The 18,118-nt window shown below is 38.0% G+C and overlaps 1 protein-coding gene across 5 annotated transcripts in view; it reads right to left on the reverse strand.

The window, feature by feature from the left end:
• Window positions 1-931: 931 nt before the first annotated feature.
• The window catches only part of Herc6 (HECT and RLD domain containing E3 ubiquitin protein ligase family member 6), a 104,743-nt gene continuing 87,556 nt past the window's right edge, over window positions 932-18,118 (reverse strand). For 4 of the 5 annotated variants that reach the window (XM_060374155.1, XM_060374154.1, XM_060374153.1 and 1 more), the window contains 8 exons: window positions 11,710-11,844; window positions 10,676-10,819; window positions 8,367-8,533; window positions 6,805-6,868; window positions 5,909-5,979; window positions 4,394-4,577; window positions 4,196-4,298; window positions 932-3,939 (listed from right to left, as the gene is read on the reverse strand). In XM_060374155.1, the coding sequence (XP_060230138.1) occupies window positions 3,731-3,939; window positions 4,196-4,298; window positions 4,394-4,577; window positions 5,909-5,979; window positions 6,805-6,868; window positions 8,367-8,533; window positions 10,676-10,819; window positions 11,710-11,844 (1,077 nt within the window). In that variant the 3' untranslated portion in view covers window positions 932-3,730. The remainder of the gene's footprint in view (window positions 3,940-4,195; window positions 4,299-4,393; window positions 4,578-5,908; window positions 5,980-6,804; window positions 6,869-8,366; window positions 8,534-10,675; window positions 10,820-11,709; window positions 11,845-18,118) is intronic. The other variant, XM_060374152.1, reaches the window with a different exon arrangement.

Raw genomic sequence — 18,118 nt, forward strand, 5'->3', positions numbered from 1 at the left:
CAGGCACAGTGGTACATGCCTGTAAGCCTACTGGGGAAGCAGAGGCCAGTCAGTCTAGATGAAGCCGACACATCCAGGTTCAATAAAACACTGTCTCAAAAAGTTAGCAGAGAATGGTAGAGAAAGACACTAAAACTCAACCTCAGGCCTACACAGACATGTTATTCAAATACACACACATACCCACATACATACATGTGTAACACACACACAGCATAAGGGGGACAAAAATAGTTAAAGTCAAAGGATGGGAGAGGAACTTCATTAACAAAATGAGATGGAGCTGGGAGGGGAACATAGGAGAGATCATGGGAGAAGCAAAAGGAACCTCTTGAGGGAGCATCTTTGGGGTCAGCTTTTCCAGAAAAATCTTCTTGAGGCATCTCAGCTCAACCATCAGAAGAAAGAAAACACCCAAATTTTTATAATCTTTTAGGGGTAGCAGGACTTTCATGCCACGTGATTTAGTGTAGCCTAGTGTATGTGAGAAAAAGAATGGCAACACCAGGTACTGGTTAGTATCATAATGAAGAGTTTCTGTACAGGTTGCATGTTAACTCTGTGTCCCAGAGAGAACTGCTGGGAGGCAGGGTCTAATTCAGGATGTAGGACCAGGCTGAAAGGTACAGGCTTCTGCTCTTACCCACGGTAAGTTTATACAATTCCATGGCAGAATACTTGCTTAGCATGTACTAAGTTCTAGGTTCTGCTCCCAGCTAGAAGGAAAGGAGCTCTTGGTTGGCCATATGTAGTTGAACTTACTTCTTACTTTTCAGTTCTGTTCTATGTGAATTACTGACCTGTACACTCAGCCCCCATTCACACTGTCTTTTTCATGGTATACTCAAAGTGAATCACAAAATCACTATATATAAGCCCCCTGTATTACTTACTTTTTTATTACTATGATAAAACATCAAGAACAAGAAAATATATAGAAAGAGAGGTTTATTTGGAGCTATAGTTCCAGAGTGTCCATCACAATCTCAGTGGGGAAGTGTGACAGCAGACAAGCAAGCAAGTGTGGTGGCTTCGGCTGGAAGCTTAGACCTTGATCTATGAGCAGAAAGCAGACCATGCAAACTGAGAATGAACTCCAAAGTCCACTCTTAGTGACATACTTCCTTCAGCAAGGCCACATCTCTAAACCCACTCAAACAAGGCCACAAACTGGTATTCAAATACCCTCACCTATTGAGGCATTCTCATCCAAACCACATACCCTTTAATGTTGCTCTTTTTAAAATTATCTTCACTGTTCTGAGCCTTTTGCATAATGTGCATTAGGATCAGTTTGTTAGTTTCTTCAAAATGAATTGCTAGAATTAAATTAAATGACCACATATTGTGGTCCCAGCTAACTGGGATTACTAATTGGTAGTCCCAGCTTTTCTAGGTCAGAGACAAACCAATCTCTCAAAACAGCAAGCAACACAGCAAGTCTCACACACAGACACAGACAGAGAGACAGTCACATGTGTGAATGTGCACACACACAGGCACACACACACCATACACCATATACACACTGACACACACAAACCATATACCATATACACACAGATACACATATATACACACAAAGATATACAAACACATACACACAAACAAGCACCATTCACACACACACACACACACACACACACACACACACAAAAAAAAACAAACTTCAAAAAATGACATGTTCTGGGCTGGAGAGATGGCTCAGCCATTAAAGGCTAGGCTCATAACAAAAAAAAAAGACATGTTGCTATTAGTAAATATGATCTCTTCATACATACTAATTTAAGACTTCTTTATATATAACTTTCATTATAATTTTTTTTAACTTTTAAAAATAACCCTCTGGTATTTTCTACTTTTTATATTGTAAATGATGCTTTTTTAAAAAATTCAATATATGTTTGTGATCTTAAGTCTTGATCTCTTTCTGTATTTACTTAGTCTGCTTTTTTGTAGTCTCTTCTAAATGGTTAATATGATGTAAAAAATAAGACAGTTTTGTTCTTTGTTTTTTAATTAATGTCTTTTATTTTCTTTAGTTTATCATACAGATTGATAACCTGAATTCAATGTTACATGGACGTGATAGGCCTTTTTACCTCCTTGGCAGTGGGAAGCATTCACTCTTTTGCCATTAAGAAATTAATTGTATATAGGTTTTTATCAAGTTGGCAGATTCCTTTAGCCTTTGTTTGCTTTTTACATGACTAGGTTTTAAATTTTGCCCAGTTTCTTTTCTACCTATTCTCAGGTATTACACAGGCATTCTTTCCTATGAATCTGGTGAAAACAGTTGATTTTAAGAGCATTTCTGCCTTACTTCATATTTGGTTGTAAGGCATTATCCTTTTCCCATTTTCCTGGATGTGCTCAGTATGTTAAAATTTAGTGAAGGATTTTGGTATCTGCTTCATACAATACCTACGGTTTTCTCTCTCTGTGACATCTTTGTGTGGTACTGGAGCAAAGCTGGCTTCAGAGAGTATCTCATCTACTGGCGACTTACTTGTTTTGTTGTTGCTGTTGGTGATAGTCATTTTATAATCTTTAAAGATCTATTTTTAGTAGTTTATTTGGTGTCTCTGGAGTCTAATAAACAGCTCACACGTGAAGTCTGGTAAAATGTTAAACAATATCCTTACAGGAAAGGAAATTTTAAATGAGAACCTGTCACAGCAGCCTATAGGTCAGTCTTCTGACAAATTATATGAGTTTATAAAATCATTTCAAAGTTGTATAATGCAATTTAAGTTTTAACATTTAGTAAAAGTGGTATACGAGATGTATTGATTATTTTCCATAATAGTTATGTTGCTTCGTTAATTTAATCTATAGCATCATAATAAGGCATGTTTCAACTTCTTCACATTTTTTCTAAGTTCAAGTAGGTATGAGCTCATGACTGGGCTCAGTATTTTACCAAAACAACATTATCTACACTTAGAATTACTTCTGAAACACTCTACTAAGTATAAATATGTTCAAAGAACCATAAACATCAACACTGAGATGATAAAAATAAATTAGTTAGCATTTACTAAAATCAGAACTCTAAAGATATCCTTAATACAAAATCTACATCTATATACTTCAAAACATGTTGAAAGCAGTGTATTTTTTGCTTATTTTTCAAACTTGTGATTCTTTCAAATTAATAGTTTAATGTACAGTAACATTTTAAATAAATGCTATTCTATTTATTTTTCATTTTATTTTTAATTTACATGCATGAGTGTTTGTCTGCATGGGTGTCTGAGTACTATATCCATGCAGTGTCTTGAAGGCCAGAAGAGAAAGTTGGATCCCCAAGAACTAGAGATACAGGTGGGATATAGGAACAGCCAGGTGGGTGCTGGGAATTGAACCTTGGTCTTTTGGAAGACCAGCCAGTGATCTTAACCACTGACCTCTCTCTTTAGCCACCAATGCTGAATAATTTTAAAATTTAGTTTATTATTAAGTGATAATTGTTGTTCAGAAAATATTTCAGACAAAACAAGCATTGTAAAATAGCAAGTTTAGGAAGGAATACAGCAAATGTTTTATAAAATTTTGTTTAACTACAATATTAATTTATAACTTATATATCTCAAAAACTGTCCAACTGATTGTAAGTAAAATCATTTAACCTCTTGCACTAATTAGATTAAGGAAAAACAGAAGAACCAAAATCAAAGACCTAATTTCTGAGGCCATCTGAACTTCTGGGAGGTGATCAGCATCATTCCTATGAGACAAATCCCTTATTACTGTTGATTGCAACTTGAAGTGCTTCCTTCATTCTGTCCATTGTAGAATACTTAGGCAGGTCTAGAATACTGTGACATGTCAATGACCTTGGGTCATCTTTTTCAGTGAACGTTTCAGGACAACGGAATACTATCCCTTCCAAGTGTAGGCCTTTTACGTGTAGCCTGTCACATCCTGTAAGAAATACTACAAAGAAATACAATTTTGTTGAGCTATTTCATGCAGAATAACGCAAGATAAATAAGAGGAAACTAATGGTTACATTAATAAATATTGAGTACATTTTTTTGTTGTTCAGAGAAGGCTGCACAAGGGCAAGTAAATCCTAGAAAAGTCATGACATTTGAATTTTTTCTTCTACAAATTCATGCTGTGAATATATGTGTCTTGCCATTAAGAACACTCTATTAGATTAAGAACTAATATATATTATAGTACTTACAGAGAAATTTTTTCTTTTCATCTAAAGTTAATTCATGGAAAGCTTTCCAAAACAGTAGAATAGTTGGATGTGATTTGTGATATCCATTGTGATACTGTGAATTCTTGAGAACAAGAGAAAAAAAGAGTTAGAGAAAGTTTTAGGGGGATAGGTATCAGCTATTTGGAAAAGTTAGAGGGTACTTAGGTTGTCACTTACATTTTCAAATTGTTTCCAGTCATAATTAGCATTTCCAGTTATTGCTGTCATTAGTTCTTCAGGCTGGAACTGCCTAATTATATGCCAGTTACACACCTTGTAAAATCCTCTTTGAAATTCCTCATAAATTGTCTTTATAGAGATGTTAAAAATGTAATCGACACACTTAAAAACATAGTCTTTCCTTGAGGGAAGAAAAATAAAAAAAACTATGACAAATCTTATCAGTGACTACAATATGTCTATTTTGCTCCTTTCACTCTATTGAGAAACAAAAGTATTTTTTTTTCTGTGTAGATCACAAGTATATGCAATACAGGGAGATGAAAACCTGGCCAACTCTAAGGAAAGGTCCTTAGAGAGGAAATCAGACTTTAGGGTGTTCTCATTTTTCTTATTGCAAGGAGCAATTGTAACTGCAATCTGAATATGAGCGCTAGTTGACTTTCAACAGGGACATGTCCCAATGAGGTCATTATACATGAAAAAATGCATTTACTCCATCTAACTTAACACACATTATAGCTTAGCCATTTTTCCTCAATAGCTGCTCTCCAGCATCGTATGGAAGAATTGTACCACAGAGAGAATGGTCAAAAAATCCACCATTTGTAGAGTCTGATGACTATGGAATGTCATGTGCTTTCACATCACAGGAAGCTGATGGGATAAGTCCAACCTCTTGGCCCTTGCTACTTTGCCTCTACACATTCTCTCTGATGCCTTTATCTTTCTGCCTCTTGTTGGTAGGGAGCCATGCAGTAAACATTCTCTCCAGCATAGCATGCTTCATCTTTCTTTGTAATTTTTACACCATCATCAGATTTTCATATGAAAATGAAATAAAAACAGAAATGAAAAGAAGGGTTGGCCCTTCTTTTCCTCCCCAAATCTTTCTTCCAGCAGATTACTTTGTAGAAATGAGTTCTGCAAGGTCAGCCTTGTATTATAGGATGCACTTTTCACAGTATGATAGACTTGCCAGCGGCAATGGGTACAGTGTGCATGTGGTTTGACTCTGTCCAGCAAGGATTTATGTGTTGAAGTTTATTTCTCCCATTGTGGAATGAAGAAGATAGAAACTTGATCTCACTATAGTGTTTATGGTGGGGTCTTTGGAGCATAGTTAGAGTTACATAAAATCATCACAGTAGAGCACCATGATTGAACTCTGGTAGCCTTATAAGGTGAGAGAAGAAGACCCAAATCCACGCTCACGTTCCTTATGTCTGTCAGGTGCTGCCCTCTCACACTCAAGATGCTGCCAACAAGGAAGCCACCCACAGATGTGATCTTTGAATTTCCAGAACTGTGACATAGAATAGGGACTAAAAAGATTTCTTTGATGACAGAAATATTTATTCATGAATCATTTCTTTTCTTCTCCTGCCTCTTTAGCATTCATTAGACAAAAAACTAAAACGAAACGTTCAAGAAGCTCAAATATATTTTAAAGTGTATTGATAAAAATGTGTATGCCTATTCAAAGTAGATATTTTAGGTCTCTAATCTTACTTGTTGGTTTCATTCACAGGTACAGAGATGCCATCTGGAATTAAATCAACATCTTTTTGATTCCAGTATATCTGTAACAAAATGTAATTGACTGAGAAACATAGGTCTACAATTACTGTCCAAACATCTTTCCTATACAATTTAAAATGACTGGAGATAGATGATCATATTTCAGTTCAGTCTTGTTTTATGTGATAATCCAAGCTGGCCTCAAACTTGCTATTGTCTTGCGTCTACCTCCTTCTAGGATGCACCACCACACACAACTCGACTTCACACACGCACACACACACCCATGCACTCGTGTTTTTGTTTTTGTTTTGTTTTGTTTTTTTAAGATTTTGACACAGGGTCTCTCCAGGTTGGACTGGAACTTGTTATATAGACCAGACTGGCCTTGAAATCATAGAGATTCCTTGCCTCTGCCTCCAGAGTGCTGGGATTAAAGTCTTGACCTACAATGCCCTGGCAAATAAAAATTTTATATCCTCCTTAATACATGATATATATATACACATAACATGTATATATTGCACACACACACATATATACATGTTGTGTGTATATATAATATATATATATCAATCACCAATTGCCCTATTTAGTTGAGATTATTGTTTGCATTAAATTAATGCTTTATCCATATTTAGGAGCCTGTAGATGCAAGGTATACAAATGAAGACCAGGTTGAGAAAAACTTTACACAGATATATTATCTTTAAAAAATGGATATTCCATAGTAAAGGTTCTATAATAAAATTGTTTTTAAAATAACTGATAAGGGCTGGGGATATATCTTAGTAATATAATACTTTATTGGGTTTGACCTCCAGCAATCTGCTCCCCCCAAAAATCAGATTACAGACAACCTATAATCCAGATTTCTTGCTACTCACAGAAAAATATATGTGAAGGTCTTCAATGTCAGAGGCCTCACAATTTAGAACTTCTTGCAAACTCCTATTGAAAAATATAATTTAAGTTGATATATTTGATATTATAAAATTCCAAAGTAACTATCATTCAATGGGGAAATTGTAAGTAATGTAGACATTCACAAAATTCAGTGTAAATTTCCTCTCTTACTCTCTCTCACTCATCTTCCTAGATAATCTCGATTTACAATTTGATTTGGTAGTCTACTCTACCTCGTTGATACTGCTGTGTTGTGAAAAGGATTATATAAAGCAGTGTTCAGTGATTCTAAAGTGTGGAGAATTTATTTTGCAAAGTTTGGAAGTGTCTTTAGTTGTCACAGTTTAAGGCTGTCATCTAGTGAGTAGTAACCCCAGACACTATTAAATATGTCCCATGCCCAGAACAACCTCCCACAAAGAGAGTTAAAACAACCAGATGCCTAAGGTGATGGCTCAGTAGATTCTCTTGTCTAAGAGGGAGGAGATCAGGAGTTGGACCCCAATCAAAACATTCATAACAGAAAAGGACAAAATGTTAAAATTGCCAATGTTGTGACAATCTGCTTTAATAAAAAGCCTTATCATTTCCTTCAATTTGTTGTCAACACTTGAAGAAAAATTTGTTGGGAGAAAAAGGGCATTTTGTGTCCATCCACTCAGTTACTAGTGAATCTGAGCATGCTTTCCTTTTTTTTTATAAACCACATATATATATGCACTTGTGGCACTATTTCTTTATAAGCTATAGGTACACACACTTATAGTACTAATTAATTTATAAGCCACATATATGGACTCATAGTACTATATTTATAAACCACACCTATATACACTCTATCTATTTATAAATTATATCTGTATATATACACTCTAATGAACTATGTTTATTTATAGACCCCATCTAGCTATATAATGCATTTATCACATATTTATAAATCATATCTCTGTGTATATACACACTTATTACGGTATATCTTTTTATAAACCACATCTGCATATATGCTCTCATCACACTATGTTTATTTATAAACTATATGTATATATGAACTTTTAACACTGTATCATTTAAAAACCACATCTATACATATATGCACTTATAGCGCTATATTTATTTATAAACCACGTGTATATGAACTTATAGCACTGTATCTATTTATAAACCATATACATATGTACTTATACACTACATGTTTATAAGCCATATATATGTATATATTCACTATAGCACTATATGAATTTATAGGATAAGAAAGATGACCCATGCACATCCTGTGAATTCCCCTAAGTACCTTCTACCTTTGTAAAAAGCCCATATCCAAACTCTTTATTGGATTAGTTCTTATGATCTGAGAAAAATCTGGATTTTTTTTTCATTTCTGAAGGCTTACTCTATTGCAAGTCATGCTAACAGAAACTCATCTAAAGAGCCCACGATATTAAAATTGAATACCTTGCCCTATGTCTCTTGGTGTGTGATATTATTTATGCTTAAAAAGCTGAGATTTAATGCTGTTTTTAAAAAACAAATTATGTGTACTTACTTCCCCAAGGGAAGACTGAGTTCTTTTAAATCTTCCAAAGATGGCTTTTGGTTCAGAAGTTTCTTATATAAAGCCAATGGAAAAGGAAGGTTGACAGCCTTTAGATTGCATAAGGAGAGCCCACATAAGATCCCAAATAGAAAATACTTCTTCTCCTCAAACTTAGGCTAAAAAATAAAATTGAAAAAAATTTCCTGAGTTATTACAAAGAATCAGTTAAACAAAGGCACAATTAGATTAATAACGAACAAATTTTAGCTCTCTTTTCTAATTAATATCACAAGTTAGACGCAAACTGAGTTTAAAAAAATAAAAATTTAGACTCTTTTATAACTTAATTGCATTTCTTCCATAATCTTTCTGTTTTTATGTTTGTTTAAGACATATAGTGTGTTTTTAAAACTCACTGTATAGCTGAAGGTGACCTTGAACTCCTCTTGCTTGTACCTCCTAAGTGAGGAATTATAGCCATGTGCCTCCATGTACAGCTTTGTGTATGATTTTAAATATAAGTTAACAATACAAAACATTAAGTAAATGAATTTTTGATTATTTATAGCATATCTGAACTGCAGAAACATACATTCAGGAGAAATTACAAAGTTTTCATTTGGAATCTTTTTTTTTTCTTTATTAATTACACTTTACTCACTTTGTATCCCTCCCCCCCCTCCGTGGTTCCCTCCCTCCTCCTATCCCAATCCCTCCCTTCCTCCACCCTCTGCCTGCATGCCCCTTCCCAAGTCCACTGATAGGGGAAGACTTCTTTTCCTTCCTTCTGATCCTAATCAATTAGGTCTCATCAGGAGTGGCTGCATTGTCTTCTTCTGTGGCCTGGTAATGCTGCTTCTCCCTCAGGGGGAGGTAATTAAAGAGACTAATCAAGAGGGAGGATTCTTGCTAAAATGCTCAATTCCTATCCAGAAAGGCAAAGAGGCTGGACATCAGAAGAAGGAGGAAAGAGGGAACAAGTCAGGAGCCTGACACAGAGGACATGAACTGATTGGCCTGCTCTTTAATCATTTGGAATCTTAAGGTCCTGACCTTTCAGTTTATGGAGAAAAGCAAGGCTGAGGAAGGAAGATTGTTCTGTATTGACACTTCAATTTAGCAGAATGAATGCCACATGAGAGCTAAATGGATGATGTCTCCATTTAACAGTGCAGCCCCACATGGAGCTTACCACTGGAGTAGCTCTCATGTGACCCCTTTCTCACTCAGGCATCCTGTCTCTCTATGTAGTCTCTTTGCCTGCAGAAGGTCCTGCCATAGTGCCGTGTGCCAGAAGACCCTGTGAGAAGCAGTGGGTGTCAGCACCATGCCCCTGGACTTCTAAAACTCTGAGCTGAATAGGCTTGCTCTCCTTAACAAAGCACTCAGGTGGTTCGTTAAAGTGACACCAACGAAAACAGACAAACACAGCTGCCTTTACTGGTCTTCTCTGCATCTTGTCATCCTGGTTAGAAAAACAAAACAAAACTGCAACCCAGGGGAGGAAGTGTCCCTAGTGTGAAAATTTAAGATTCCTACTTTAGTGCCATTCTTGCTGTTACCAGGTTCAAGAGGTTCAGTAACTCACAGAGTGTTTAGTCTCCCCACTCTCCTGGCCCTATTCACTCCTCAGGCTGATTTCTGAAATGAGCTAAAAGTATAGTACAATCTTCAATGGCCTCTCGTAGTCAGGTTTCTGTCCCATAGTTTGTACTCTGGTTCAACTTGGTTTTGTTGTTTTATAAAAACAAATACAAATTAAAATGTGTGTGTGTGTCTGTGTATCTGTCTGTATGTCTGTTTTCTCCTGAGCAGAACTGTATGGATATGCTTAAAAGTGAAGGCTTTGCTGAGTGTGGGAAACCCTGTAATCCAAAGATTGTGAGATCAAAGCTAGCTTGGGATACATACTAAGACACTGAATAAGGCAATGTAAAAAAAAAGATAAAAAATGAAAAAAAAACATTATAGTCAAAGAAATCAACCAACCAACCAATCAATCAATCAGAATTAACAGCTACTAATTTATCAACAGTTTCTACTAGTTTGAAGCATTCTTTATTGTAACTCAAAATTAGGGACACATTCCAAATAGCCACCCCTCTGAGATGATGAAAACAATTTTAGGATATCTGTGCAATATTATTCCGCAGGAGAAAAAAAAAAGGAAGGCACCAAGGATACATGGCAGGACATGGTTTGGCTTTCCATGCAACAGCACGGAAATGGATAATGAGGTACTATTCCTGATTTTACAGTATCATCTATGATGTTCATACTGCAGCATGAATATGTTGTATGAGAAATGTATAGCTTACATTGACTGGAAACCACATTTTGGAACCCTTTTCAGGATACACAAACATTTCGTATTTGGGGTCTGTCATCTCTTCAAATATACAGTGGAAGAACTCCGAACTCACCCCTCCACTCTCAGCACGAATTTCGTTAATAAATTCAACCTAAAGAAAGAGAATTTACTTCAAGGCTCTTATGTGAAACACAGCTCTTTACTCTTTATGGAAAAACCTTCAGCCTGTCCTGACCTTCTCAAGTTCAAGAGACCTGCCAGAACCAAACACTGCTTTACATTCTCATACTCCATCTCCAATCGAGTTGCTGCCAAGCAGTGAAGGCCAAGAGCCTATTTATTTCCAAGTTGTTAAGATAGTCCCAGTTCTTCACCATTTCTTGATTGAATTCTTTTGAATGTGATTTTGCAATTTTTTCCTATCAAGAGATTAGTATATTTTCCCAGCATTGGCTTGGGTTCACTCATGAGTCTTCACTGGCTCAAACAATATTTAATGATTACTGGCTTGCATCTCTAGCACTGCTGTGAGAACATGCTTGCTGGTCCCAAAAGGAGGAAGGACATATAAAGTATAACCCAGTGTCTCAGGCAGTAATACTGTGTTATTACATAGCCAATTTCTATCTAACTTTTGGATATGTGAGCAAACTCAAAAATCCATATGGCTGGGGATGTAGCTTAGTGGTAAAGCACTTGCTTAACATCTGTGGAACCCTGGTTTTATTTATAGCATCATACATACAAGCACACATTAATAAAACAAAGACACCTAGAGGTTCAGCTGGACTAGAAGATTTGTAAAATAAAATGTTATTTTTATGTCTTTAAGTACTAGGATGAACCATTACAATCATCAATAAATCAGTTAACCTGATTTATTATTTACAATTTGATATGTAATTAAACATTCTATTCTTTCAAGGGAAGGGGGAAAATTCTGGAAACCTTAAGACAAATTACCAAAGTTGTGAATGCAGCTCCCTAATTACAAATGTACACAGACACAAACACACCCTCCAACAAGACTTTTTTCTTTACCGTTAGTTCTTTTTTGAACTCTGAGACTTCAGCTTGTCTTAATTGACGCATGGTATCTTCAACCAGATGACTTCGTTTGACTCTCAGTGTAAAGAATGGGCGTCCCATAGTTTCTGGAAGTACCATGGCTTCGAACTTTTAGAAAAATAAAAATTTTAGTTGGTTCTCCTTTGGACCTTTAAGACTATCAGGAATTAAAGTGTGAATGGTAGAGCAGGCAGAGCAGTCCCTAGAGGTGGAGGCTGGAGGATTGAAAATTCAAGATCTGGGACTGGTGAGATGGCTTAGAAGGAACAAAAGATTCCTGCTTGACCTCCTAACCTCTTCTATTTCTCCAGAACATACATGCTGGAGAGAGAGAGAGAGAGAGAACTAACTGAATCAAGTTGTCCTCTGAAATCCATAAGTAGATGGCAGCATATGCACATACAGAACATAAATGTAAAAATGTTTTCAGAAAGAAATTCAAGGGGTATATATTAGGTTCAAATTCAAGGCCAGGCTGAGTTACATGGTTCCCCAACTTTTTACAAAAAAATAATTCTAGAGATTTTCATTTTAGTGCTTCTTTATCATTTGCTCCTTTGGTTTTATGCCTGCAAAAGGTGTCACCATGCAGCTGAGCTTCCTCGAACTCCTAATATCTCCTGCCATCCTCCTGTGTGCTGGAATTATAGGCACAAAGCATCAGACTTGATTTATGTTTAATATTTCTAATAAAAATATCTTTTGTATCTTGCTGCCACCCCTCTATACACTTATAATTTAAGAAAGATGTTATTGAATCTTTACAATGTAAAATAATAGAATTGCTGGATCAAACAAACTATGGTACCTAGTGTTCATGTACAAAAATTAGCAATCAGGAATGAACAATTAATTAATTAAAAATGTCTGTGATCCCTTATTGTAATAATCATGATTGATGCTGGTATCACACATGCTAAGAAGACAATCTACTATCAGCCTTCAGAAGCCTAGTATTAGCATGCAAAGCTCAGAAAGGACCCTAAGGGCCACGAAGGACATAAGGGGAACTGTTGGCAATAGGAAGAAGACAAAGGGAAGACATTGTCTGAGAGGATGCTCTTTGTGAATTATTACCATCTACTTTTTAAATTTTATTTTATTAATTACACTTTATTCATTTTGTATCCCCCCATAAGTCCCTCCCTCCTCCCCTACCAATCCCAACCTCCCTCCCCTTTCTGTATGCATGCCACTCCCCAAGTCCACTGATAGGGGAGGTTCTCCTCTCCTTTCTCATCTTAGTCTATCAGTTCACATCAAAAGTGGCTGCATTGTCGTCTACTGTGGCTTGGTAAGGCTGCTCCCCCCTCAGAGGGAGGTGATCAAAGAGCAGGCCAATCAGATTATGTCAGAGGCAGTCCCTCTTCCCATTACTATGTAACCCACTTGGACACTGAACTGCCATGGGCTACATCTGTGCAGGGGTTCTAGGTCATCTCCATGAATAGTCCTTGGTTGGAGTATGAGTCTCTGGGAAGTTCCCTGTGTTCAAATTTTCTGGTTCTGTTGCTCTCCTTGTGGAGACTCTGTCCTCTCCAGCTCTTACTATTTCCCACTTCTTACATAAAATTCCATTCACTCTGTCCAACAGTTGACCATCAGGCTCAGCATCTGCTTTGATAGTCTGCAGGGCAGAGGCTTTCAGAGGCCCTCTGTGGCAGGTTCCTAGTTTGTTTCCTGTTTTCTTCTTCTGGCTTTCAGAAGCCCCCTGTAGAAGGTTCCTAGGTTGTTTCCTGTTTTCTTCTTCTTCTGATGTCCATCCTCTTTGCACCATCTACTTTTAAGTCTCGAAAACTGTGCCTCAGTGGGTCACACTGCTCTGGAGCATAGTTCTGGCCATTCTAAATGGGAGTGTCTTGAGCTTTCCTAAGTTGTCATTATCATTACTCCTTCACTACTATAGGCCTTGGTCTCCTTTCTGCTAAACTCCTTTGGATTAAAAATTTAACAGTAGACTTGGCTACTTCATCATACCTCTGAACCTTCAGGTCTATCACATGAACAATAAATCAATATTTAGGCATTAAGAGAGTTCCCTTGTTGTCTACCTTCCAACAGTGACAGTTTGATTAATGGATAATAGGTTTCTAGGCCAAGTGTGTTTGCCCATATGAAGTACTACCATCTTAAGTAAGGGAGTATTTGACTCTGGGCTGGGGAACCTCTATTCCAGATCTCTGCTACCACCACATACTGAGACCTTTACACAATCCTACTAAATTGTTCTGTTATTTCTTGAGCTTCTTTCTCCCTGTTTATTTATTGACTCCTGTGTTCCAGAGTCTGTAGTTCTGGGCTGCTTCATCAACTCTGACTGCTAGAAAATACTGTCCATGGCTCTGAGTGACACATAGTGGCCACTGACTTATAGTAGGCAGAAATACCTGTAATTTCTCTTGCCTAGTGAAGACCTAGCTTGAGAATCTACATCTTATTGTATTGTCCACACCATCTCCATCTATTCTCCACATGTGAGTCTTCCATTTCTACATTATTACATTTGAATTGGTTAGTTAGTTTGAATTAGTTAGCTTAGTTTGGAGATTTCAGTTTTGACTGAAAATCCTTTGGAAAACAGAACTGTGACGTCTGCTCCCAAGTATACCCATGAGAATTACTACTAGAAATGATCTCTCCTAGTCCTTCATGACGGTGTAAAAGTTCGCGTATCTACTGATTAACAGGATAGATAAGACATTTCTATAGAGCAAAATGCTACATATGGAAGAAAACATTTAAAGCAATTTTATGGGAAGGTTATGTTTGGGAAGAAAGACTTTACTTTTTCCCTTTGCCAGAATGTCAGGCAGATGAAAATAGATATGACTTGGTCAAAGTGACTGATAATACAGTGATTAAAAGGAACTATTAACAATAAAGGGGGAGTCTTTATCCTTGGAATGATTTTGCTATGATGTTCCTTGTGTCTTGAGTGCTTATTGTAAAAACCTGGAATTTATGGCATGGTGTATTGGCAAGAGTCATATGTAATTAACAAAGTATAAAAAAAGAAATATTTTGTTATCAAAATGCTTTCTTTTGTGGACATGGCACCCTAGACTCCTTTGTTTTATACAGATGGCCAATGTTGTTTTAATTTACAATAAAGACAATAATGTATATATAGTTCGATTCCAATAAATCATTAAAATCTAAATATCTAAAAAATGAACCTTTCCTGAGAAATAAAAAAAAATGTTTGGAAAATGCTTGATATAATGTCTAGGAAGAATATATGGCAATATACTATACATTATGTCTACATTGTTTTTCTCTAGACAGTATATACAAATATAATATAACATAATATATAAACATTATACATAAGTGTTTGTGGTAATAGTATAATTGTGAGAGAGGAACAAAAGGGTCAGAGAAGAAAGTTTATTCTGTAACCAAACCAGCCACCATATAAAAATTAGAAAATAATATGTTGGTTATATAAGATATAGATGTGATATTCAGGACTGTGCACTTTGTGGTCTCTTATTATTGGCATGTTGAGCAGTTATGAGCTTTGTGTTAACAGATATATATTGTAAGAAGTAGTTTCTTTGAAATTTAAAAATTCACTAATAATCTATGGGTATAGCAATAAGTCTTTAGTAGTTGTTTCAATACCATGTCCATTTAGCAGAGTGATGATAATAGGTTCTCCTCTATGGCCTCTAACTACCTAGGCATAAATTCTTTGGCCCTGATGATGATGCCATGAATTGGTTTAATCTCACAGAGTGAGCTTTAAATTGAATCAGAAAATAGTTTATTTCCATAACATTAATGCCAATATTGCAACAGTTAGCATATCTTGCCAGGACAGTTATTACTTTAGCTTGCAGGAGTCATTGCTAGGTCAGATTAATGATTATTTCTCTCTATGGCAGTGTGCATAGCACTTTCTAGAACCATGAAAGCTAGCCAGTAGGACTAAAGCTTCCAAGTCAGTACTAACTTGATTTTCTCCATGCTTTATAAGCCACATGTTTGGTGTCTTCAGTGATAGGGTCTACATCATACTCTTTCCCTACAGGGTCAGGGATCTTCACAGAAGAGGGGCTGGAAAGACTAGAAAATTCAGAAGTGGTGGAGGACTACAAGGAAAGCGTTTCTGAGCAGAGTAGGGCAGTTGCACATACAAATTCACAGTGATTCTGACAGTAGACACAAGAGCTGTGCAAACTCAGCCCAGACAAGACCAGCCCATGAAGTCATGGGAGACGAGTGAGAACTAACTCCCATCCCTACCTGAAGAGATAATGTTATGTCGTAAATGGTGGTAGAGCTGTGGCCCCTGGTAGGCTCTACATCCAAGAGTATTTGAGCAACCCAAATTAAAGTAGGGTTTAAAAATCGGGGGTGGGCTAGAGAGAGAAAGAATACTAAATTTGATAGGGATGTCCCCCTCTCCTTCCTTCTGATCTTAGCCTATCAGATCTCATCAGAAGTGGCTGAACTTGGGGAAGGGCAAGCGTGAAAATGGGGGGGGGGTTTGGAGGGGAAGAGGGAGGGGTTTGTGGGGGGATACAAAGTGAATAAAGTGTAATTAGTAAAAAAGGAGGGAAAATAGTAAGTAAAGGCTGGAGACGTATCTCAGGATCAAAGCAACCATCTAATAACACTCTTGGTTGAACGTTTGCTTCTGGAAAAAACCAACAACAACACACCTCTAGTCACGTGCAATGTCAATGCACCCTTAAAAAAGTATATACAAAAGGTGGGGCAAGATGGCGGCGCCAGGAGGACTCTCATTCTGACCAGCAGCGCAGCAGGATCGGCACAGTGACCAGCAATCAGAACTCTCAGCCACATAACACAAGTGATTGTGTTTGCCAGGTGAGAGGATACCCCACAGTGGGGGATTCAATCAGCTTTAACCCATATGGCTAAGCCGCAGAAGAGATCCCGGTTCTGCCAGATGCTTGGTTGCCAGCCCAGAGCCACAGGCCAGCGTGCTCTGGTCAATGTCCCAGACTGAACCGTGCACACCACAACATCAGAGACTGGAATTCCCAGTCGAGAGATAACCCCATGGAGCAGGAAATGATTGGGACCGACCTTAGGTCACCCAGACATCACCTGGAAAAGACTCGGGTTCCACAGGTGCCCTAGGAGCCAGCCCGGAGCCAGAGCCGGGGACCCAGGCTCCAACACAGAGCCCTGCCTGTGCGTCTGATTCGCTGCCCCAGATAGAACTGTGGGCCCCAGGATACCAGAGACTGAGTTTCACTGTCGGGGGCAAACCCACAGGGAGGGAATCAGCTGGTCTGATCTCAGAGCACTCAGCCGACACCCCCACCCCGAAAAGGTATCGGAAAAAATTATCCAGTTTAGGCAGACACCCAGGCTCCCAAAGGCCGGAAAGGCAGAGCCACACGCATCTGTGCCTGTGGGTTCTACTCACCATGCCAGATAGAACGGCAGTCCGCAAATCAAAGACTGGGTGTTCCTGTCAGGAAGAAACCCCACAGCGGGGGGATCATCAGGTCTAACGCTCAGGACACCCAGCACCAAAAGACTTTCTGGATTCACACAGACTCTAGGCTCCAGCCTTCTACTGCAGGCAGAAATGCTGTGCTCACCTGTCATTATTGAGTACCGACAGGGCACTGGGGCACACAGCTGCATCCTCAGACCTACAAAAGCCAGAGAGCCATTACAGCAGCCCTCAGATACTGCGCCAAGGATCAACCACTTATCCCTAGCTAGACTGACAAAACTGTGGGAATTGCTGGTCCTTCAAGAGGGCTGCACCCAAAAATTACACCTTAAGAGCAACAGCTGCTGCTCACTAAATTCAGAGCAAGAAACCCAGCAGCAGGACAGCCATCACCAGGATCTCTCCTGATGAGAGGAGAGCCTTCCTGAATACCACAGTTACCATACAGGTCCATACACCTGAAGTGATCTGTGACAATTCCTGAGAAGCACCACTATTCAGTTGACCATACCCAAAAAGCAGAGGAGAACTTCAGAACCCTGCCAAGTGGATTCTCCCCGCCCCAGGACTCAGCAGGCACCACAAATTAACAGACAACACCTGAGACAGAGAGATGGATAGAGGTCAGCCAAAAAGCATGACCAACAAAAGGCAAAACAACATGTCATCCCCAGAACCCAGTTATCCAGGGGCAAGTAGCCCTGGACACCCTAACATAAGTGAAATTCAAGAAGATGACCTTACATCTATACTAATGAAGAGGTTAATGGAGGAAGTAAATAAAAAGCATAAAGAATTAGGGGAAGATATAATAAAACAGATTACGGTCATCCGTAAATAAATACAGGAAGATGCAGCCAAACAGACTGTGTCACTGAAAGAAATAAAAGAAACAGAGGAACATTCAAACAAACAGCTGAAGGAATTGAAGGAAAAACAGGA

Source organism: Meriones unguiculatus, chromosome 21, assembly GCF_030254825.1.
Source record: "Meriones unguiculatus strain TT.TT164.6M chromosome 21, Bangor_MerUng_6.1, whole genome shotgun sequence".
NCBI classification, from domain to species: domain Eukaryota; kingdom Metazoa; phylum Chordata; class Mammalia; order Rodentia; family Muridae; genus Meriones; species Meriones unguiculatus.